Source organism: Lepidochelys kempii, chromosome 5, assembly GCF_965140265.1.
Source record: "Lepidochelys kempii isolate rLepKem1 chromosome 5, rLepKem1.hap2, whole genome shotgun sequence".
Classification (NCBI taxonomy): Eukaryota; Metazoa; Chordata; order Testudines; family Cheloniidae; genus Lepidochelys; species Lepidochelys kempii.
Genome location: NC_133260.1, coordinates 114,888,403 through 114,913,794, shown reverse-complemented (window position 1 = coordinate 114,913,794; position 25,392 = coordinate 114,888,403). Strand labels below are relative to the sequence as shown.

Genomic DNA, 25,392 nt, shown 5'->3' with positions numbered 1-25,392 from the left:
AGAGAAACTCAGGCAGAGCCACTCCTATGTTGATCCATGTCATGAAGTGGCATACTGGAAGGGTGTATGGCCACAGTATGCTGCTATTTTGGAGTTAGGAAGTAGAAGTGAGGGGCAACAATGAAAAGCAAACAGTCTTCCACCTTGTGTAATCTGAGTCCTACTAGTCTGAACTCACTGTTGAACCTTTAAAATCTGGGAGTTTATAGTACATCAAATTTAAACCAAACTGCAAATAAAGGGCTCCTGAATGACAAGTACAATTCATCATGACAGTAGATGAGAAATCCGATGGGGATTATCTTCCATAATAATGGATAAGACTCCAATTCACTGAACAATTTAATGGTGGGGGGGAACTTACGTTCTCCTGGCTGTTACGTAATATTTAGAACAAATTCTGTGTGCTCATCAAAACACAATGTATAGTAGCATTCTGAAGAGTGCCCACAGGAGTTTTCATTCAGAAATACTGAAAATTAGAAGGGAATTGTGAACGTAATATTCATGGTGACGTGTGTGATATCATGCGGAGGCAGGTGATGAACAACTCACCCACAGATCTTTCAGCTGCAGAGTAAGGTATAGTTCAAAGATCTACTGATGTGTTTGAGCAAGTTATGTAGTTTTTATTTTATACACTTCACCAAGACTAAGATAAGTATATTTGACATGCATGTGAATGTCAGAATGCAGAAAGTGAGAATTCAGAGGCAATAGAGAGGACAATACAAACACATGCACTGGGAAACTATTGAAGATTTAGAAAGAGAGGGAATTTCCCTGGGCCCCTCTACCTAAAAATCTCTAAATATACAGGTTGATTCTTTCCCTTTGGATTTAATGTAATCCATTTTAATGTATGTTTATCGGGTCCATAGAACAGCAAGATTAACAACACTGAAATTGTTGTTAATGTTAACAATTAAAATGTGAAGGTGCATATGCCAATACTATTCTTAGTATATGTTAAAAATACACAAAGGACATGGAATATTTACTCTATGGAAGAAAAAGCTAATAAGCAGACAGTTTCATATATAAGAGACTTATGAGACCAGTTAAACTGCATCCTTCACCTTAAACAATACAATTTTTCATTCATTTCATCTTGAAGGGTTATTACTCTGAAATAATTATACATTGAGACATTTAAGGGGAATAAGCAAGGCATGGATGCTTTCAGATCTAAAAATGCATTTCTAATACATTTTTGGTTCTTGATTTATTACACCTTTCAAGGTTACATTTTACAATGACCTATCCATAATCAAAGATTAATTTCATATCAAAATAGCACAATAACTAATTTGTTGCACTCTATCTTTTATTAGACTCCCGCACTCTATGCCAAAAAACTCTGAAAGTGTATGAATCAGAGTTTGAAATGTGACTCTGTTTTCACTTGCTACTAATATCCATTTGTAAAAATGTACAAGAATCTGTTATTAGCAGTTTTTACGGAAGGAAATGCTGTAATGTTCCTAATGTTCTTCTTACATCATGACAAACATTTTAAAATGAATCAGGCCCTGAGTCAGTAATATACTTCAGTATATGCCTACTTTTACGCTTAAAAGTACATTTAAAATGAAGCATGTACTTCAGTATCTTATTTTACTTAGGAGTAGAGAAAAAGCAAATGCCCTACTTTCTGCTTAGAAGATAGTTCAAAGAGAGCTAGATAAAGCAATACTTTTCTATTTTGATCTGAATATTATTACTATTTAAAAAGCGGTTTGGGCACTGATCCTGCTAAGATTTTTTCCATGTGTTTGAAGTCAATGGGATTACGCACATGCTTAAAATTAAGTACATGCTAAAGTCTTTGTTGGGCCTTGCAGAGAAAGTACTATGATTTCTTTCTATATATTCTTGCCCCTGTTGTAATTCTGTGTGTATTACATGGAGTGTTTGAATACAAATGCATGTGCACACACACTTTAGATTGTTTGATAGTTCAATATAGATAACCAGAACATTGGCCAAACCGGACAGTCTCTACACAAAAGAATAAATGGACACAAATCTGACATCAGGAATCATAATATTCAAAAACTGGTAGGAGAACACTTCAACCTCCCTGGCCACTCAGTAAAAGATTTAAGGGTGGCAATTTTGCAACAGAAAAGTTTCAGAAACAGACTCCAAGGAGAAACTGCTGAGCTTGAATTAATATGCAAACTAGATACCATTAACTTGGGTTTGACTAGAGACTGGGAATGGCTGGGTCATTACACATATTGAATCTATTTCCCTAAATTAAGTATCCTCAAACCTTCTTGTCAACTGTCTAAATGGGCCATCTTGATTACCACTACAAAAGATTTTTTTTTCTCCTGCTGATAATAGCTCATCTTAATTAATTAGCCTCTTACAGTTTGTACGGCAACTTCCACCTTCTGTGTGTGTGCGCGCGCACACACTTTGGATTGTTTGATAGATATATCTTCTTACTATATGTCCCATTCTATGCATCTGATGAAGTGGGCTGTAGCCCACAAAAGCTTATGCTCTAATAAATTTGTTAGTCTTTAAGGTGCCACAAGTACTCCCGTTATTTTAACCAGAAGTATGAAATTCTGCATAGCCCTTTGATTTAAGTTAGTCTATGAATTATACAGAATCCACCAGAGCCTGCTACTTACACAGATTGCATATTATCCCAGTTATAGTGGCTTTTTAGTTAGTAAGGTCTTGTCTACACTTGAAACTTAATCTGGACTAAGGTAGGGTATGAAATGAAATCATAATAGCAATTCCTGAATAACTTAATGTGTGGATGCTCTTATTCTGGTATAATTATCTTGATTTGGTTTAATCCACTTTCAAAATAAACTAAACCAGAATTGGGAGACAGGCCAGTCCTTGCCTACAGACAGCCCCGCAACCTGAAGCAAATACTCACCAACAACCACCTACCACACAACAGAACCACTAACCCAGGAACTTATCCTTGCAACAAAGCCCGTTGCCAATTGTGCCCACATATCTATTCAGGGGACACCATCACAGGGCCTAATAACATCAGCCACACTATCAGAGGCTCGTATACCTGCACATCCACCAATGTGATATATGCCATCATGTGCCAGCAATGCCCCTCTGCCATGTATATTGGTCAGACTGGACAGTCTCTACGTAAAAGAATAAATGGACACAAATCAGATGTCAAGAATTATAACATTCATAAACCAGTTGGAGAACACTTCAATCTCTCTGGTCACGCAATCACAGACATGAAGGTCGCTATCTTAAAACAAAAAAACTTCAAATCCAGACTCCAGCGAGAAACTGCTGAATTGGAATTCATTTGCAAATTGGATACTATTAATTTAGGCTTAAATAGAGACTGGGAGTGGCTAAGTCATTATGCAAGGTAGCCTATTCCCTCTTGTTTTTTCCTACCCCTCCCCCCAGATGTTCTGGTTTAACTTGGACTTAAACTTGGAGAGTGGTCAGTTTTGAAGGGGTTTTACCAGCAGGAGAGTGAGTTTGTGTGTGTATGGGGGTGGAGGGGATGTGAGAAAACCTGGATTTGTGCTGGAAATGGCCCACCTTAATTATGCACATTATAGGGAGAATGGTCACTTTGGATGAGCTATTACCAGCAGGATAGTGAGTTTGTGTGTCTGGTTTTTGGGAGGAGGGTGAGGGGGTGAGAGAACCTGGATTTGTGCAGGAAATGGCCCAACTTTATTATCATGCACATTGTGTAAAGAGTTGTCACTTTGGATGGGCTATCACCAGCAGGAGAGTGAATCTGTGCGGGGGGGTGGAGGGTGAGAAAACCTGGATTTGTGCTGGAAATGGCCCACCTGGTGATCACTTTAGATAAGCTATTACCAGCTGGACAGTGGGGTGGGAGGAGGTATTTTTTCATATTCTCTGTGTATATATAAAGTCTGCTACAGTTTCCACGGCATGCATCCGATGAAGTGAGCTGTAGCTCACGAAAGCTCATGCTCAAATAAATTGGTTAGTCTCTAAGGTGCCACAAGTACTCCTTTTCTTTTTGCGAATACAGACTAACACGGCTGTTACTCTTAAACCAGAATGAAGCACTCTTATTCTGGAATAAGACTGTTTACTCTTGGAGTTATTATGAAATAGCTATTCTTCAATAATTCCCTGCATAGAGAAGCCTTCAGAAGTCATTTTAAGTCTAAAGACTTTAAAAAGCTCTCTTCCCCACCACCCTCTCTGTCTCTCTCTTTTCACATGGCAATTCTGATATCAAAAGATCAATGCTTTGAATTTCACACCTCCGCGCTCCCTTGACGCTAGCTGAATGGATACCTCTTAAGCAGAATTTATATTAAAACTGTGCCAGTTAGGCAGCAATTATTGTCCTTCACCACCATTAGGCTAAAGTGGCTCCCTGGAAGCTGGCCTAATACGAGTTATGTCTATACTCTGATTTTATTTTTTTTAGACCCATAATATGGTTAAGTTTCACAGTGATAAAGATGTCAGACTTGTCTACACTATAGCTTTACCAATACAGATGAATCCATTAGGAATTATAGAGAAGACCAAAAAATATTAATATTAATGTCTAAGGAAGGCCTTTTTCTATTTTTCCTGCAATGGAGTCTGAACTTCAGGGCCTGGACTAAGGCTAGTTATTCTCTCGGGGCCTGATTCTGCCACCTTACTCCTGATGAGTACTTGGTCACATGCATAGTCAGTCCCAGTGACTACTGGGCCTATGGTCTGTGAGTAAGTACTAATTTATAAATTAGAAGAATAGCAAAATTAGACATTCAGGCTTTTGCCAGAGTGGGTAGAGTTAGACAGCACTGGATTATTTTGGGGAGGGTGGGTAGTCTAGTTTAAAGCTATGTATTTGGTTTATACACTATGCACAGCTCTGAGTGCATTCTGAGAAGTTATCAAAATGTTCATGAAATAAGGGTGCACTACTGCATAAAGCTATAAAATATCTGTTTGGATAGGTGTATCTTGAAAAACAGAATAAGGGTGACTAAAACTTGACTGGTCCCCTTATCCTAGACCAATGCTCCATTTCCAGTTACGGGTTTTGTTTTAAAATGAGTGGCCATTAGATTTCACATTAAATTGAACATGAACTGATGGGGCTTTGTATCCCACAGTGCACTGTGTTGTTCAAAGGATGCAGAATATGAAACAGATGGCTCAGGAAGCCCAGGAGAAAGACCTGCTGGGCCCTTTCTGGTGTCACCTTAAAGCCAGAGAGGATGGGTAAGTGCATTTGTTTTAAAAGTATATTTTAAAGGACATGAACATTTGTTCATTAATTTCTCAGCCTTAACACACCATTCAGGAAGGTCAGAAGTTAAGGGTTTTGCAGCGGTGAGTGCTCAGCCACAATAGGAGATACGGTGTACAAAGACAGACAGATATTCTGTACATGTGTCTATTCTAAAGCAATGTGCAGGCTAAAATTACTTAAAGTAGTGTATTCCTTACTAGTGAATTAAAGAAGATAAGTTTCATTGGAAAAGGTAAACAAACAACTGCCTGGAGGTGTTTAGTACAACTATACTGCATAGTAATAACTTTTGATCAACAGACGAGTTGTAGATAAGCACAGAATATCTTTAGACCGTCACTTTATGAAAAAATCAGTAAGCAATGGCCCAATCCTGCAACTCTTAATCATGGAAATAATCTGTTCTACCAGATGAAGGATCCATTTAGTTTTCACATCAAAATAGCTCTAAGCATGTTTGAAAAAGACCGAAGGCTAGCATGCATTGTATACTAGTGTGTATTAGACTCAGAGTTCATTCTTTACTAAATAAATCTAGTTTTCCAGGTACCACACTCACTATTTTGTATTACAGAATTTGGCGCATTAACAGTCAATGCTTATACCTAATTTGTACCAGTATACAAATATTCCAAAGAATTAATGTACTCTAAAACTTGTCTGCCTGCTTATTCTAAAATAATTATTTTTTTTCTTGGAGCTCAATACTGTACCCACTTAAATTCATGCTCAACTTTACTCACATGGGTAGTCCCAATGTTTTGGGGCCCATAATTAGTGAAAGTAAAGCACACTCCAAAAAGTGATTCTAACAAAAGCAAAATTCATATGGTCTTTATATTCAGAGTGCATTGAGAGAACCATTTTCTAATAATCATACAATAATTACAAAAAGCCAGTGTCTCAGATTGGGGAATGCAACATTTAATTCCAAAAGCAAACATACACATTTATATATTGACCACAGAAATGAATCTAAAATAGCATCATTTAAAAATACTCGGACAGATAGTTTGCGGCTTATCAGCCTATATTAGCTGCTATTCTGAGTTTTCTTTAACCAACATCATTGCTAAGTTGTCTGATAAAACAAACAGTGCAACTACATGTCTTAGCACCATTTTATTTTTATTCAGTTCTGAAGTATAAAACACCACTTTATAGTACATTTATCTCAGAGCTTTGGGATACTAATGCACTTATGTTTTGTAACACCATTTTTAACAGGTATCTATTACTTTGAAAATGAATCTTTAACCTATTCCTGCTGAATGCCTTTCCTGGCACCAGTTTCTTGTTTCCATGTTCTCTGTTTTAGGAAAATCCTCTAAAATGTTATGTACTTTAAAAAAAAATAAAAAGAGGAAGAAGCATGCAAAATCCTCTTGAACTCATTTTACTTGTGATTTTTGAATAGCTTTCAAATTAGAATGATTTTCCCAGATTTTTATAGGCTTGCCCAATCCAGCTGTATATTTTATATGCTAATCTAAATTCTATTTTTGTTCCCCTTGGGGTTTTAAGTGATTATAATTGTTGCTCTTCAAAAGCCAAACAGATGATGATTGCTGCTTCAGGAATATACCAAAAGAAACTGGCTTTCATTAAACCTGCTCATCCACTTCATAATTATCTCCATTTTGTCTCGCTAAGAAGCAGGAAAATGGCAAGTACAGTTCATTGAAGCCAGTTCAGTTATTTAAACATCACTTTATTGCGCTAACAGGAGAGTGTTAAAGCGGGAGGATTTTTTTAGAAGTTTTAAACTTTCAAACACTAAAAGGTAGCCAGTGACCTAGTGGTGTTGCCGTCTAGGACACCAGGGCCTCTGACTCAGCTTGGAATCTAATGCTGTAGGCTGATGAAAGAAGAGTCCATTGTAGCTATGATGTACTCTTGGCCTCTGAAGAGGGGTTAGGCCAGTTCTAGTGGATGAAATGGAGAGTGGATTGACAGCTGTTTTCTAGGAAATCTGCTTGCCTGTCGTCTATGCTGGAAGTATGTTGTTACAATAAGAAGACTTGTGTGGGGTGGAGGGAGGAGAGAAGGGGAGAAGAGAAAGCAGGCATATGGCTAGAGATTAAACAAAATGATAGCAGTTTTAGAGAATAGAATTCATCCTCTGAGTGTCAATTCTCAGTCTAAAAGTTTACAGTCATATAAACCAAGAGGTCTGTATAAAATGTTTCAGTAAAACAGAGATCTTAAATCCGGTGTCTAAAAAAATCCATGGATACCTACAAAAAATGTGCGGTGAAATTAAATATTTGAGGAGGAGGAGGAATAGACATCATGGAGCCTATCAAACCTAAATACTACAGAGCTTTACATTACAAATATGGGAACTCTCAGGGTACATACCCTTACTGAAGTACATAAGCAGGTCTCAAGGTGACAGCTGCATGGATTTTGGCCCCTTCTATAATACAGTTTTTTTGACTTGCAAATATTTGCACCCTCTTTTCAGAGCATTAACATTCATAATGCAAGGAAAACATATGTTCTCTCTATCTACCTCTTCCCCAAAAGTGGGCTCCTATGGCTGTGCCAATGAGTTAATCAGGAATACACAGAAAATCACAAATTAACATGGATTTGCACTTTTTATTTTATTTATTTGGGTTTTAAATAAGAAGACACCTATCTAAGGCTTTAGGTGCCCTAACTCATTAATGCTGCTGGGGCTTTCTTGTATTAAAGTAGTCATTGCAGCAGGAACTCAGCCAGCCACCTTCAGGAACTCCACTCCTTCCTCAGTCTAGGAAGCACATCCTCATCCCTCTCCAAAAACCCTCTCAAACTGGTGTCTTTTGCAGCATGCCCAGAAGGTCACCAAATCAGGGATATTTAAGAAAAAAGGAGGGTAGGGGAGAAACAAGAGGCCTGGCGCCCTCACTCAGAATACCCTGCCAGCTGTCCCTTCTTTTATAATAAGGGGGATCCAGTTCTAGGACCTCTGATGACCACAGCTCTGTCGGCGTGGCATGCGAAGATGGTCTCTCCCTTAGGTCAGCTAATCCTATGCCATAATCAACACTTTAAACTCCACGCAGAGATCAATAGGCATCAAGTGCAGATCCTGGAGTGCTGATGTCTTAATAACAGCAAGATGCCCCATTCACTAAGCAAGTAGCTATGTTCTGCACCATTTTTACTCTCCAAATGGCTTTAAGGCATAGCCCCATACAAAGCATACTGCAGGTGTTTAATCTTGCTAACTGACATGATCAACAGTGGCAAGGTGTGCATCCAAAAGGAAAGACTGCAACAGGTAGATGTTGAAAAATCCTAGCCGCATGTAGAGGATGGAAAAGCTGATTGGGTTACTGTTGTAATATGATCAAATAGGTATAAAATCACCCACTAAGTTGAAAATTGGATGTTGTCCCTCTATCAAAGGACTGATATTACATCTACCATCTCTTCTGACAGCTTCTCCCAACCCATCATCACCTCCCCAACCTTGTCTGGTTTGAGTTTCATCCAACTCTCTCTCACCTAGACTCCAATCTCAACTAGACATTAGCTGAAATGCTGAACTGCAATATCTGAGTTAAATGAGAGGGCTACATACAGTTAGGGTCATCAACATACTGAGAACGCTGTACCCCATGTCTAACATGTACATGTTGGAACAGAAGTTACCATGGTGCGTACACACACACCACCTGCGAGCTCTTTAAGAAGAGAAGCAATTGTCCACAACTATCCAGTGACATCTGAGAAAAGAATGACGCCACTAAACAGACTCTGTATCTAATCTCACGGGTCTGCAGGAGAGTCAGCGTCTTATGATCAGTGATATCAAAGGCAGGTGACAGATGTAATGCCATCAGCATTACACCTGGACTTCATCCATCACCAGGAGGAGATCACGAGCCAATGCAGTCTCTGTGCCAAAGCCACATCTATATTCAGACTGAGAACCATTAAGAAGATGGAAGGCATCTAGATAGAGTTCATTTTCTTGCACCAACCTTTTCTACAGTCTTGGCCAAGAAAGGAAGGTGAGATACAGGCTGATAATTAACTGATTACTCAAGAAAGCATCACTTGATGCTGACAAAGGCTGCACTAATGCTTCTTTAAAAGTAATAAGCAGCCTGACTTCTAAGAGGAATTCACAATCTCTACAATGAAGGAACCCAGTACCTCCTCATTGGCCTTCACCAGCCAGGAAGGACATGGATCTAAAGCACAGGTTCTGGGACAAAGTTCTCTCAACACCTCCATGAGCATCATCAACTGAAATTCTAGCAGAGTTGATGAGGCCCTTGCTCTGCCATCACAGAAGTAGACAGCCCATCTCTAATCAATCTTGTCTACAAAACAAGCAGCTTCTTTACAAAGGGAGAGACTCAGATCAACTACCGAGCTCAAAAAATCTGAATTTACCAGCCTGAAACAAATCTGCTGTCTAAGACTTTGCAGATGCTATGGTGGAGGAGAATAACTTTTTCTTTACCTTCTGTACAGCCACAGTCATGACATAAGAGATTTTTAAAATATGTATGCTGCAACCAATCAACTTATCATAAGATGTCCACCACAGGGGCTCTAGCAGCCTCCCCTCTCGCTTCATTTGACACAGATAATGCATGAACCAGGGTAACCTGTGAGAACAAAGCCAGCAGAGAGTACCTAGGTACCCGCATTAATGGTGGAGTACAAAGTCCAACCCAACCATCAAGGGAGTTGTCTGTCAGTGGAACAAGATTCTCCATCAGAGATCTCCTTGATCTTTCTGGTACCATTAATCTCCCTTGCTACAGATTAAGATGATTACTACTTGTCCTGACTTCAGTGGACATGCAGAACAATTGATGGCCTTCTTCCTTAGCCCTTAGCATAATTGAAGATTATCAGGTCTCCTCTCCCTCCCCCCCACAGTCCTCTTTTTTTCAAGGTTAAACATACCCAGTTTTTTTAATTGTTGCTCATAGGCCAGGTTTTCTAAACGTTTCATTATTTTTGAGCCATTTCTGGACTTTCTCCAATTTTTCCACATCTTTCCTAAAGTGTGGTGCCCAGAACTGGAAACTGTATTCCAGCTGAGGCCTCACAAGTACCAAGGAGTGCAGGACAATAACCTCCTGTGTCTTATATACAACACTCCAGTTAATACACCCCAGAATATGAGCCTTTTTCACAGCTGCATCACATCGTTGACTCATATTCAATTTGTGATCCACTATAACCTTCAGATCCTTCTCACCAGTACTACTGCCTAGCCACTTATACCCCATTCTGTGATGGAGTATTTCATTTTTCCTTTCTAAGGATAGTTCTTTTCACTTGTCTGTATTGAATTTCATCTTGTTTACCTCAGACCAATTCTCCAATCTGTCACTCATTTTGAATTCTAATCCAGTCCTCCAAAGTGAAAACAACCCCTCCCAGTTTGGTATGATCCACAAATTTTATAAGCATACTTTCCATTTCATTAACCAAGTCACTAATGAAAATAATGTCATGCTAGCATGAATTTTTCCAAAATGCACACACAATAAACATGAACAGAATGCTATGCAAGAACCTACAGTAACAGTAAAATATTTGGTCATAATTATGAATAAAATCTCATTTCTCAACAAGATGGGCAGCTAATTAAAAATGGAAAGCAACTTTAATTTGCTTATGGCTTTGCCACTATTTGTTTTCAGTTCTCTTTATATTTATATATCTTAAGCCAATTTTGCTCCGTTCTTGCTTGCTTGATTAGGATTTGGAAAAAAGTTATTTAATTTATTCAAGCAGAAATCCATAAATTTTAAAAATCATTCTTACAGTTCCAGGAAGAAAAACAAGCTCATTGCAATATTGTAATGAAGAAATTTGTTAAAGGTGATTCTACAAGATATATGAATATTTAACTGAAGTTAGACAATCTACTGGGAAAAGTTGTTTTAGAAAATAGAGTAGCCTTATTAACTGTGTGAAACCAACAGTTTGGATGATGGTGAAAAAAGCAATTAGATTGCACAGGGGGAAAAAGGTCTAAAACTGGCACTGTCAGGGTTAGATAATGAGAACATTTAAAAGGATTTTTTGTACGTCTGAAATCTAAAGGCATAGCGAGAAGAAAAAGATGTTTTGTAGTACATTGTGTCAAAGTAATTCATGGAAAATGTCTGTTACTGCTCCAAACAATTTATACTTTAACACCATTTATGTTGTAAGGCACCTGATTTACGTTTACAAAAGTTGACACTTCAGAACCTCAATAATATTTGATTTCTCATATGCCAGTGAAAAAGACAAATTGAAGAAGGATTCATTCATACTACACTTTTGTGTAGTCGATTCAAAGATCTTGGAGAAAATTTTATTTGTTTAAAATCATATGTGTAAAATTAAAAAAGGTATGATTTTTTTTGGTGGTCAGTTAAATGAATTGGTAACATTTGACGAACACTATGCATAGCTTGGGCTAGTTGCTGTGCAAGCTTTGTACAGCTGTTCAAACTCCACTCGTTACGGACTGGAGCCCCAAGTTCCTAAAGACTTATGCATGTGTTTAACTTTATGCAGTGTGAATAGTTCCAGTGACCTCAAATTGTGGCAAACTGGCTGGAGCTGCAGAGAAACGTCCACTAACGACTGTGATGACAAAGTAGTTCACTGGAGGCCTAGCCAGGCTTCAAGTGTACATTCCAGAAGTTTGGAGTTTAGGGCGGTATGTCAATGAACCAGCAAGTCTCCCATCTTCCTCAGATATTCAAATGATACCATGCTGCTAATGATGTACAATAGATTCCTTTCTTCAATATACGAAAACCATATATAGTCTACACTTTTTTCCTTAATCTGCCATTCCAAACATAGAAAACATAATTATTCCAAGTAGACAATCCTACAGAAGAGGTAGACTGCATGTACATCCTATTATACAGTGGATTACCACATTAATTTGCATAGTTATTACATTGTAGACTTTTTAGCTCTGAACCACCCTATCAGAAATAGAAAAGTCCAACAAAGTATTAACCTGTTTGAACATACTAAAGAAACAGGGGGAAATGTATCCTTATTAAAAATGTTTACCATTAACTGTTTCCTTAATGCTTCCTCTAACACATAGAGGCATGTGCACACTACCCCATTCTCATTCCATCTTTGTGGAAAGATCATGACAAGATTTTTGGAGCATCTAGCTAATGACATCCAAGTGATCCTGTAACCTGAACTGTAGCTTTCTCATGCCCTCTTGCCCACCATAAGTCGGGGGAGATACTAGGGTCCCGATCCATGAAGGTACTTAAGCACCTAAACCCAAGACTTAGGCACCTAAATCCCAGTTTTGGCTCCTCTATAATCCACAAAACTCCTATCAAAGTTTTCACTTGAAAAGTTCCCTTGGCACCTAAGTTCCTGCCTCTGGTCACGGTCACTGCCTCTGGTCACGGTCACGTGCACCTCTAGGTGTCCGAATGCTTATCTCCCGTCTACACCGAGTGATCCATGAACCAGGGAAGACTTTTTTTTTTTCCCCTTCTATCTCACACATGGGGCCTAATCAGGATGGTGTGTTCAGAGGTTCTCTACCATATCAAGTCCAGCTGGAGGAGGAGCTGGTGGTAGTGGCAGGGGTGGCCAGTTTATAACTTTTAGCACAGTGGTTAGAGCACTCACCTGGGATATGGGAGAGTCAGGTACCTACTTTGACCCAAAGACTGAAATAGTCACTGGGGCAGAGAGAGAGAGAATGATTCTGTAGTCTGGTGGGTAGGACACCCACCTGCGAGGTGGGAGACTCAGGGTTGTCCATGCCTTTTGCTCCAATCACTCTTTTGTTACTTATCTACAGTGGAACAGCATCAGCAAGAGAGACTGACAGAGCCCCACATTAGAATATCCCACAGTTCAGTGATTAGAGTACCCTCTTGAGAGAGAGGATTTTAAGAGGGGTTTCCCTTCTCCCCAGTCTGGCAAAAGGGGAAATGGAAGCTGGGTCTCCCACCTCCCAGATGAGTGCTCTAATCACTGGGCTAAAAGTTATATCACCTCCTCTTTCTCTGGCTCTTAGGCAGATGCCTAACTCATTTCCACAAGAAACTACTTAGGTGCTAAGCTATCTGACTCAAGGAGATAGGTTCCCATTTGTGGATCTGTAGGCAAAGTTAGGTGCCTGTCTTTGAGAGGGACAAGGCTTAGTAGACGCTCCTGTTGTTGGCATTCCCACTGGTTGGCTTAGGCAGCTCCCTGCCTAGCATGTTAGTTTTTGTGGATCACGTTCTAAGATTCCTGTCTCTCCCCATTTGTTGTATAGGGAGCTTAGGGCCCTAGCTCTGGCTTTGTGAATCACAGTGTTGTTCCTGTGATTTTTCTAGGTGCCTAAGAGCAAGGCACCATGATTCTGAGTATTGCAACACTTAAGTCCTTTTGTGGATCTGGGCCTATGTTTTACAGCTTTAAGGATTAGTTTGGAGAGGAAGAATGGTGTTTTGGTTAAAGCACAGGACTGAAAATCAGAAGATCTGGTAACTGTTCCTGTCTCTAACACAAATTTCTTCTGCTACTTTGAGCCAATCCTCTACCTTCCCTATAACTCAGGTTTTCTCATCTGTAAAACAAGGAATCATTTCACTATAACTCAGGCAAATTATTAGACTTGTTGTTTTGTTGTTAAGTATACAGAACCTTGGATGGAAGGTACTTTAAATGTCATATACTTTCATTATAAAATTTAACAGATATAAAGATCTAGAAGCCTAACTGTGACTGAAAGTTGTTTAGGAGAATTTAGTAGGAGTTTTAGCATTAAGGCAAAAGTACTACATAAAGTGGGTTTCTCCTGTTAGGACCTATTTCCAGACCCACTGAATATAAATCCTTAATCACACACATTTTATGATTGTATTTAACTAACGGTTAATAACAGGTCTTATCTTGTAGCCAACTGTCTTACTCACTTCATTATAGTTAGAATCACACCATTGCTGATAATGTCTGAGAATAGCATCTCAAATGAAGAATCTTCAAATCTCCAAGTATATGTTAGTAGTTTTTATTCTCTGCACATGGAGCTGGAGCTCAAGTAGTTATTTACATTTGTGCTACTGAACCAGTGCATTTATATCTACACTTTCACTAGTGATTTTGGGTGCCTTTCTTTTCAGATGCCCAAGCTGAGACACCATAGAGGCCTGATTTTCAGAGGATGGGTCATCAGCTGTCTCAAGTTAGACACCCAAATCACTGGTCAATTGTGAAAATGTAGGATTAAGTGACAAAAAAAAAATCACCATTTTAAATTCAGCTGTGGAGAAATGGCATAATGGCAAAATCACAGAAGTTACTTGAACTCTAGCTTTTTTTCTCAAGAATACTAGCAAATCTTCTGTTTCTTCCTTGATTTATTTCTTCAGACGGGTGTTCTACTTTTATAGAATATAAAATTTTGAAAAAATGTATTTTAAAATATTGACTTGGCTGGTGCAGAAGTTGTTTCTTTCTAGACAGTATCAGATGCACAATTGCCCAAATGTTCAATAGCAGGAAATGTAGTGTCAAAATAGGACATCAGCTGCACCAACGTAGGCCAATAAACTTGTAATAACCTAAACACTTTCTTAGCATCAGCATGGGTGATATTAGCATAATGTTTATTCCAAACATGCAACATTCAAGAACTACAATAGGCTGACCACAAAATTATAGATGGACTCTAACAGTATTCTGAGGATCAAGTTGGGGAACCTTTTAGATAGCTAAATCTGAAAGATAATATATGAGCCAGATCCTGCCTATATACTCATCTCAATGAGAGTTAAGTAGCTCAGAACCTTATAGGATAATTTCTGATCCATGAAACTGAGCTTGCGTGTGAAAGAGAGGCAAAATTTCTTCTGTGCAAAGACACAGCAAGTTCCAGTAGATATTTTAGTGCCAGTGCAAGTCTATTTAATTATTGTTTTTAACGGGCGTGCACATAAATTGTTAAATCATCTGCAGGTAAAGAATTTTCACATGAAAATGTTAAATTCTTGTCTGCGAAGAAAACCAGAGAACTCCTTCCCTATCTGATCCTTACAACTAAAATCCTAGAGATCGATATAAGTGAGGGACAAACATCACCACCAGTGGGAATTGGCTTTTGGAGAACAAGATTTGATCCACATAACTGATCACTGCAAGTAATAATCACTATAGCTTAATTCCACAGTATTTGGAATAGAGGGCCTCTTATGTATAAATGTATGAGTGGAAGGAAAAAAATGCAGCGAAATCCAAAAAGGAAAACTGATAAAAGGTGGAGGATAGGCAGGAAGAAGGAAGAAAGGGTATTTATTGACAGAATGTTACATAAATATATTTAAATTCAGTGTTCCCTTTCAGTAATGGGTATCTGGTTCCACCCATCAAACTAAGCTTATGTTACAGAAAAAGACTGAGGTCACATAACTGCAGTAGTTTCAGTTGAAACTTAAATTCACCTCAAACTCTCACACATCCACATCGATACATAATTATATGCAGACCTTGATTGTGAATCTTAATTTCAAACTGGGTGCATATAGAATCATAGAATATCAGAGTTGGAAGGGACCTCAGGAGATCATCTTGTCCAACCCCCTGCTCAAAGCAGGACCAATCCTCAATTTTTGCCCCAGATGCCTAAATGGCCCCCTCAAGGATTGAACTCACAACCCTGGGTTTAGCAGGCCAATGCTCAAACCACTGAGCTATCCCTCCCCCCTCATCATCTTAATTGAATAAAAACAAAAAAATTCAAGCAGATACCTAAAATGATTTGAAATATGTTCAAACAAGTGGTCTACACAAGGTCAAAAAAAATTCCATCTACTATGCATGTGATCTGATTATCTGAAGATGATCTAATTACTTAGTGTACTAACAGTCCAGACTTCACAGGGACATTTTTTCAATAAAATACTAGTAGCAATAGCCAGTATTTTAGTGCACTACACTGTCAACAAGAAAAATGATGGCAGAATAAAAAAGCTACCTTAGTGTAACATGCACTTTTCCCTCAACAGATTGAATGAAAATATAACACACACATCATACATTTGAAAAAGTAAAATCCATCAGTTAAGTCAATATTTCTATAACTATAATACCATGAGTGGATGTACTAATTACAGTAAGTTTATATCTATCCTGTTTCCTGAGGAAGCCTCTTGGTATGATAGAATTTCACCAAATTCTCCAAGTTGTGACAGTATTTGGCCTAATTCAGTGGGGAGCTTAAAAGCATTATTATTTTTTAGACGGAAAATAGCATAACTTAAAAAAATAAAGTGCTTTAATTTAGGGGTTTTATTGCTTTCTTTTACAAAAGATTATTTCTCCCCATCCCCATACAATGCTTGACTGGACAGGGATTCACTGTACACTTTTATTATTCATCCACCAAATTAAAGAGAGTGATTTTCTAAATGGCGTTCACCCCCTTGCCAGAGCCTGCTGTATCATCCCTGCTAGAAATAATTTATCCATGGGGTCAATTCAAAAATATTTTTAAAAAGTGATTTTGCCCTTTTTAACAAAATGACCACATTGCACCAAGTGTCAGGTATTACAAAAACAAACAAAAGATACTGGCAGATCACCCTAAAGGCTGTTGATCCTATCCTCGTTTCCCCCCCCCCCCTCTAAATTTGTGACTAGACAAATGCTCTGCTACACTATTAATATAGGCAGCATTTTTTTTTCCAGGAAGAAAATATAAATGTTTCCAGCAAAGTGCACCAATATTGAGGTCCCTCCTCTCTCGCTCTCCCCAGACCTAGGTTGGTGCTGCTTTCCTCCTTGGTTATGAGAAAGCATTTCTGTTAAAAGGGGAAAATAAATTAATGGATTCCATAATACTTCCTTATTTCCTTTCTGCCATCACATGCACCCTTGCTAGACAAAGTTTGTCACAGAATAAAGGCAAATTTTTATGGTGGCCCCTTGTTAAAAATATCAGCATTATACCACCATATTCACTGTTCTGCCCTCCAGTTAGCAAGCCCCAGTGACAGCCTGACAGAGGCCTTTATTGGCCTGCTGACAGTTAAGTTCAGACATTTATCCAATAGTTTATTTTTGTTAGGAAATAAAACCTGCCTAGTTTTAAAACATTATCCAAGAAAAGCATGGGATGATAGACTGGCTAAAATTAGATAATTTCTTGCATCTGGTTTGGCTATTCAGCCCTTTTGAGCACCAACCCACAAAACAGCTAAGTAAATGTACTCACCCCTACCTTATGAAAACGGTTGTGCTCCTGTGCTCTCTGTATGTCCCTTTTAATTGCATTTTCCATAAATGCAATTTAGTTTTTAAATCAAAGCTAAGCTTGGTGGTTGTTTTTTTTTTAAAAGGCGTTCCTGCTGAAACAAGGAGGAGCTATGTATTCTAATCTGATGTCATTAGTCAATCAACACACATATGTTAGAAGGGGATTTGCTGGTTACATAGATGGCTTAGTATCTACTCTAGCTCATTTTTCTTGTGACATGCAAATAATTCTGCTAACTCATGAACTATCCTTTTCACTTCCCTTCAGCAAAGAGTTTTGATTAATCTGTGCTCGCAAAAGCATGTTTTTTATCTTCTGCAGGTTGCATTTTTTTTAATACCAGGCGGAGGGTTGTTTTTATTAAGTCACCGTGAATCTTTTTCTTCATCGGAGGTAGGAGGGAGGACTTAAAATTAGCATTGCAGTTTCAGTTGGAACTCAGTCTTTTGCAATAAACTCGGTCTTTAAACTTCGCAGCCAACTAGGTTGTTCAATGACTCAGGGGCATGTGACAAAGCTGGCAAAGAAAAGGTAGCCCCCCCCCCCCCCCCCGCACCCCCTCAGCTGTCACTTTAAGACAGGTGGCTACTTCTTAATTATTATTAAAGTAACATCCAGTTACAGACGCCTATTTCTCGCTGCCGAAAGCTTTCTAATGACCGTTTACTTTAGTGGTCTATCCGCAACATGCTGCCTGCGCCACCTGAATTTCAATGTCTTAATTTACAGCGCAGATAAAATAGAAAGGAGCTGGATCTGTGCTGCTTTCTGCATTGGGTTGGTCTTATCAAGCGTGAAGTTTGGCGCGTTGCAGACCTATTCAAGTGATTATCTGTTGAGGACCTCTTGAGCCATCTCCATCTCTGCACTGTGCTGATAAGACAGCGGCTTCTCTAGCTGCGGTGTCTCTCTGGGCCTCACTCTTCTTTTGGTACACACTATGGCTTTGTTACCGTGCCCTGGTGCTGTCACTTTCTCGGCCGGGCAAGCGTTTGGTCTCCGCACAAAAGGGGTCGATGGGACCGATTGACTGGCTGGTGTGCCCGGTCCTATTATTTTAAAACTAAACGTGAATTACACAGCACGGGAAAGACAAATCTTCAGCGAGAGAAACTACCTGCAAACAAGAAGCGCCGTGCAGCAGAGACCTGCCTCTTTCTTCCCATTTCCCTGTAGAAACTGCACAAGGTCACAGTCCTGCTCAGGAACAGGCAGACGGTTTACTTACATGATTATTTTATTTAGTCGGATTAAGATTTATCTTTCCTTGCAGAAAGCCAAGTGATCGCTCTTACCTCGTGCTCAAGAAACCGAAACTTACGCTCCCCTTTAACCCTCTCCAGAAAGCCACCACGCACACAAAAACCCCTTCTCTCGCCCTGAGAAAGAGGCTGTAGTAGCATTAAGGCTTTGGGGTTACACACTAGAAGAGAGAAGAAATATAGCAACGTCAGTTGCATTATTTACACTAAGGTGGATTCAGACACAGTTTACAGATCTTAGTATTCTGAATAGGGTCAGGCAAAAACAAAACAAAACTCCCCACCCCGCCAACCCACACAACGCTTAAAGAGCAGGTGTTTTTTTGAAGCAAGCTATACCAGTCTGACGATTTGTTTTAAATGCCTCAAGCTTACGCTTTTTATTATGATAACAGGAGCAAAACCTAAGCTTGCAGTGTAAACACAACCTAAAGAGGGCCTTTTTAGATGAAGGCTTTTTTTTAAAAAAACAAACAACGCATGATTGCCAGCTTACAATTTCACACATGAACAACACTAACTAGGAATTATTTGTCTGAGATAAGAAGTGCCTTCGGGGGGGGGGGGGAAGCCCATAGTAACATTACACGTTTTACTGAGGATTTTTGCTTGGGGATAGGCGTATTTCAGTGTGATGCTCTTTATGGTCGCTGTAAAAAAGGGGGGCGAAAGAAAGGAAAGAGGAAGTTTACTTAACTCCAAAGCAGCATTGTTCCCATATGTTGCTGAATGTGCTCTGTCGCATGGCTCTCAGAAATAGTTTTTGAACGAGAGTGCAGTTGCGCGTTAGGGATCAGGACAAGCCTTAGGAGGGGCTGCTTGTCTCTGTCCATGGTCCTACAACCTGCATTAGTCTTAGTCAGACGGCTAGGGGGTTGTAATGACTCAGGTACGTTAGTATCAAGCTCCCTACAACTTTGTCTAATTTTTGGTCCCATCCGATCCGCTCAGCTCGCTGGAGTGGAGTCGATATCTACCAGTCAGTTAGGATGAAGCGGGTTTTTAAAAAGTTAGCTGGTAAAGTGAATGCATCTCTTTGCTCTGAAGCGTTTAAACAGACCATTTCCTATTTGTTCTTATATCACCCGTACAGTATCCTCCCGTCTTAATCCTAGGATGGGGGTGTTTTCAGCAGCCTTAAAACAAATCTGTGGCTAAAAGGGGTTATTTGGCTTTCAAGCCTGCAAAGGCACTGTAAAACTAACACATTTGAACCCAGTGCTGTAGCCAGACACCTCCCCCTCCCCCGCGCGCCCAAAGTAAACAAAGCGACTTTCTACCCAAAAGGTCATCGGCTGCAAGATTGTATGTGGCCGTTTTATATTTATACATAATTTATGGGAAAGCATTTCACTGTTGGGGGAGGGGGGATCTATGAACATTTCCTCTCTCCCCCCCCCCCCCCCGCCATTGCGTACAACCGAGGAGATTGAAGACGAATCAGAGAGGAGAAGGGCCAATGACAAGACACGGACTTTAAGGGCGATTTTCTGCTGAATTTCCCTCCGTACACTGTGTCAACCCACGTGCGTGCCTCATCGGTAGCGATTGTAAGTCTATCGAAAGTGTTAGGGTACGAAGGTGTGGGGTTTATTACCAAGAATTGAGCGCTGATTACCGCTGGGCTCTTCTTGTGTTGAAAAGCGTACTAACCCCAGTCTGACTCGCAGACGTGTTTGGGCATCTGCTTCGGGCAGATTCATTTAATTCCCTGGAAAAGTTGAAAAAGCCACAGTTCTAGTTTCAAATCTCTCATAAGTTTCGGAGTTTTCTTTAAAAAAAAACCCCCAAACCTCCTTTTAATTTAGGATCAGCTATTTATTGACGAGTGAATAGTTATTTTAAAGGGGTTGCTAATACATTAAAGGACTCTACTCAGAGATTTCACTGGGTTTATTTTCTCCCCTACCCCCACCCCCCACGTACTGCTGATATACTGTTGAGGAACGGTGTTAACTGCTAAAAAAACCCCATTCTACACAATCTAGACTGAAGAAAAAGTAACCACTAAGTAAATCTAGTTTTGCCTAAGAATACAACACAGTACGGATAAGTTTTATTTGTTCTACTTAGTCTCAGTTATGATCCACACTTCAAAACCCGCCCTGACACACTAACTACGTTTTTTTCAAAATATGACTTACTCCTATATACACTAAACTTGATTTGTGTGCAATATTACATCACCCGCATTCTAAAGAGCACCAACATTTAGGTGTTAAGTGTGGCATCGTTAGAGACATTTAAACAATTAAACGGTTATTTTTGCTATAATTAAGGAGCAGTCACAGACCAAAGTAAAGCGAAAAATAGCGCAAGCCCAAGGGACCTTATGGAATACTAACTTAAACTCCTCGAAACATAATTTATGCATGCACTTCTACAAACTGGCTATAAATAGGCATCATTTAAGTAGGACTGTTGTACGAGCCGCCTTGTTGGGAAGGTGTTTATCACAGTGATAATTCTTTGCAATTTTCCTCACCAGGCTTCTCTTCAGTTCAAAGAACAACTCTTTCACCACTTGTTCATCAGAGGAGTTAATCCGTTTTTTCGGAGTTCCAACCTGGTTCAAAAAGTTCCTGTTAGACTGTAAATTAAATTTCAGATGATCTAAAAATCTTCCTGTTCTCGAAAGATGTCAGATACATTTAAAATATAAATGGTTTTGCGAGATGTAAAAAATCAGGCCGTATGTACTACTTAGTTATTGTCATGTTGATAGGAGATGGCGATTATATGGACCAAACCGCAGATAAACAGGTTTCTCCTCCATCCCATTAATCATTTATAAACACTCAAGGACACTCTCAAGGAACACTAATTTATTTTTCTGCTCTCTTCCAATCATTGTGTGTGTCTTCTCCCCCCTCCCCCCTCCGGCTGGATGCAAATACCAGATTGCACTAAATAAGCATCTAAAGGAGTTCCTTTCCGAAGGGCATAAGTGCTTTGTTACTGTAAATGCTTTATACCCGTTGTGTTGTGTATCAGGGGAAAAGAAGCAAATACGTTCTAGGAAGCATTTCGGATTTTAAACAGAAAGTAAGTTCAAGTGCCATAAAAGGATCAGTGTGAGCAATGAAAGGTGTTAAGTATATAATGCAGGTTTGTTTCTCTCATTCAACATAACAGTCTTAAAGACAACTGTGTTCTCTGGGAAAGATAAGAGTGATAAAATAAGAAAAGCCTTCCAGCCCCCGCACATAGATGTTTGTCACTGGAAATCTTAATTAATATCAATCTTCACTGTCAGAGGAGAAATCACTGCAGTAATTGGTCAGTACTATAAAGTTCTTTAAATGCAGACTAGTGAAATACGTTTTGCCTGACAGAGAGAAGTATGTGGTCCATATCAACTCCTCTTTTTTAAGATGTACCTATCAATGAAAGCTCTGTACAGAGGGTTTCTGGATAGGACGGTCTAATTATTCTACCCTACTCTGTGGTGACATAATGGAAAGTACTATTTCCTAATAGTTGCTTTCCATTCTTGCCTTTGCAAGCGTTGTCTAACGACCACCCCATGTATTAACAAAGACCGAAACACTAAGACCAATCTCGAAGCGCTAGAAAGTAATGAAAACAGACCCAGGAGAAACAAGGTGGACGTGCCGGCAATTCTTTGGCTCGTGTTTAAAGAGAGAGCCTCAGAGGCGATGCATGACATTTTAATGTTCAAGACTCTGCAAAAGAGGCGGCAGCAGTCAGTCCCCAGTACCGAGTCTTTCTACACCAGCAAGATTTCTGATGGATCAAGCCTGCACCCCGCGGGGAACTCTGACAGTCCAGGCAGAACCATCCCACGTTGCTTTCTGCTCCAGGGCTCCTATTTTCTCGCATTGCCCCCCCCCCCCAGTGCTGAGTGTGGTACCTCTCGGTGCAACTCACCCTGAAACGGGACTCCATTGAGTGTGCCGGATTGACACCAGCTGGCAGCCAATCGAGACTGGCTGTTGCGCCGGGGCGGCGCCAGAGGAACCCCGTCGCACCAATCGCGGCGCAGAGGCTTGCCAGCAGGTTCCGTTGTATCGGGTTTCGGCGGATACTTCCGCGCGTGGCGGCCGGGATAGGTGGAAGCCTGGCACAGCTGCAGCCACACACACGCACACCCTGGTGCGGAAGCAGAGGGGCGCTGGGTGATACGGTGGCTATAAATCTGTGTGATCCAGTCCACCTCCTTTTTAAGACGTCCTCCCCCCTTATTTCTGTTCTCACTTAGAGATGCAGCATTTTACTTCTGTAGCGAGCTACTAAAAAGAAACAAGGAGGCAGAGAGAAAGAGACCGTCTTTGTAACGCGTCCTTTCATCCCTTCTTTTCTTTGTTCCTTCCTTTATTTCTCTCCCCTCCCCCTTTTTGTTGAGTTGTGTTGCAATAGGAGGCTAGCCTTGTCACATTCCTTGTTTTAAGTTTTCCTTTCCCTTTTGATTTTCCTGATTTTTTTTAAGTGTTGGACTATTGGGAGGGAAAGCATTTTCATTTTATTTGCTTCCGCTTAGAACTGTCCACAGTTTAGATTTTGTGTGTTGTCTTGAGAACTATCCATCTGCTTCTTACTCCTTTGTATTGGGAGAACTTCAACGTTACTTTTTTTTTTTAAGCTGAAGAGAGAAAGGTAAGTTGTGTTTTGATTCTTTTAATGTTTCTATAGCTAATACACTGTCTAAATCAAATACCAGAAAGCGTAGGATGCATGCAGTAAAGAATTAACTCTATTACATATGCTTATGTTTCCTTTAAAGCAATTCATGTACATTACAATGTGTTAACAGGACAAATACCTGGAAGTATTAAGATCACCAGAAGAAAATATACATTATTTTGCATTCAAGCAGATGTACATATTCAGTACCTAGGCTATAAACTAGCTAGATCGTGGTTTAAAGTTCTTATAATAGGAATACCTTTCTAACTCTGAATGCCTCACTCGCGTAAAACATCTGAAGGGACCCACATCATGCAGATGAATGAATGAGTATCGCTTTGAAAAGATAAACCTACGTTTGCAGATTAGGCGGGATAAGACCCCAAGTCTAATTGCATTAGCCAAACAGCATTTTGTCAGTTCTGAAGGGATACGAGATGGCATGTATGCTACAGCATACAATGAGTTGTAGTGGTCTGGACCAAGTACATGCAGCCCGTGTGATTAGCTGGGGTAATGTCAAAACTGATGACTGGTTAGAAGGTATGCAAGGTCCAGTTGGGGTGAATGGATTGCTGTAATATGGGGAGGGAGGGGGATTATTTTTCAAACCTTCGAGTGAAAATTAAAAGCCTGTATGGGGAGGATTCAGTCTACATGCGGGATACAAGAGTCCCTTTGTTCTGGGAAAGCTAAAAAATGCTTCGTATTGAGGCAGTAGAAAGGCGTGAGCTGGCAAGGACAGAGAGGTATACTCCAATCACTGTCCGTGGTCCTACTGTAGCGACAGCATTCATCACGGGAAAAGCGGTTCCCTGGAAGTGCCCGGTAGCCATCCCGGCAGCCTGAGCCCCCGTTTCCCTCTCTTCGCTATTGTCAAGCTGCCACCGGAGAAAAATGGTTGAACCCGGGAGGCGTTCCTGGTCCAGACTGTAACTGGCTGGTCGAGCTTGCTGCAATTTTAACTTCAATGCTGCCCCTGGTTAAGAGAAAGCAGCCTCCCGATTATTGCGTAGGGGAAACAGAACCGCGGGGAAGTCTGGCTTGCATGGGAGAAGTTTACATTTAGTGGCAGAAGCAAAAGGAGGTGGTGATGGGGGGGGTGCCCGGGGTTGGGGGTTAGTAGGGTGCTCTGGGTCTAAAAATAATGCATCTTCAACCTCCTTCCTGTCCTGTATTAAACTGTGTGATTAGGTGGCATTTTAGAGCTGCTAAAGGATTGCACTGCAGCGTGGTAAAAGACAGGACCAAGCATTGCCATTGTTGTTTAATTTATGCCCATCACGTTTCTACGTACCCACCTATTGCACATCTGAAAAGAATCACTATGAGAGCAATACAACTGGGGTGAATTTGTAGCTGGACATGTTCCTTCATTCGGCTTCCCCAGCATTGGTAGCGAAATTGGTGTTGAGACGATATATTGACGAATAATGACAGGTTTCAGAGCTAGCTTTATTGCTGGGAGGGCGAAAGGAATATTAAACCGTGTAGTACTTGTTCTTAGCTTTGAGGATGTGACTATCCTCTTCCAGTTAAAACCATTAACTGGAGCCTATTTTCTGCCTAGCTAAACATGCTCCCTCAAAGAAAGCGCATCCAGATTGCTAGAGGTTGAAGGAAAGAAGCTGTAGACTAGGATTAAGTAGATCTATGAGACAAGACAGTTACTGAGAGGTGGAGGTTGTGTGTCCTTGCTGGATTTATAGTTTACAAATATCGCAGTTTAGAAGACATCTGCGAGGGTGGAGGGGTATATGTGCCCGAAGCTGAAAAGTGCATCTTACAGACCAACGCGGAGCTCTTTGACTTAGTCCATACTATCCAGTCATGTTAACACCTCGTCCCCAGGCCATTTCTGTAGAAAGTACCATTAACTGCATGCTGTTGCTAGAAGCTAAGCCCATATATAGAGTGCATTTTATCTCCAACCAGGGAATGAACTGAGCTACTAAATTCGAAATCGAAATGTGAGC

At 40.1% G+C, this 25,392-nt stretch overlaps 1 protein-coding gene across 9 annotated transcripts in view; it reads left to right on the top strand.

Moving 5' to 3' along the window:
- Nucleotides 1-5,178: 5,178 nt before the first annotated feature.
- The window catches only part of ELAVL2 (ELAV like RNA binding protein 2), a 161,473-nt gene continuing 141,259 nt past the window's right edge, over nucleotides 5,179-25,392 (top strand). For 3 of the 9 annotated variants that reach the window (XM_073345532.1, XM_073345527.1, XM_073345523.1), the window contains exon 1: nucleotides 22,816-23,386. Coding sequence is in view for 1 of the 9 variants with exons in the window: in XM_073345521.1 (XP_073201622.1) it covers nucleotides 5,223-5,226 (4 nt within the window). In the remaining 8 variants the exon portion in view is untranslated. Of the gene's footprint in view, nucleotides 5,227-22,815; nucleotides 23,387-25,392 lie in introns of those variants that run through there. The other 6 variants (XM_073345517.1, XM_073345520.1, XM_073345519.1 and 3 more) reach the window with 5 other exon arrangements.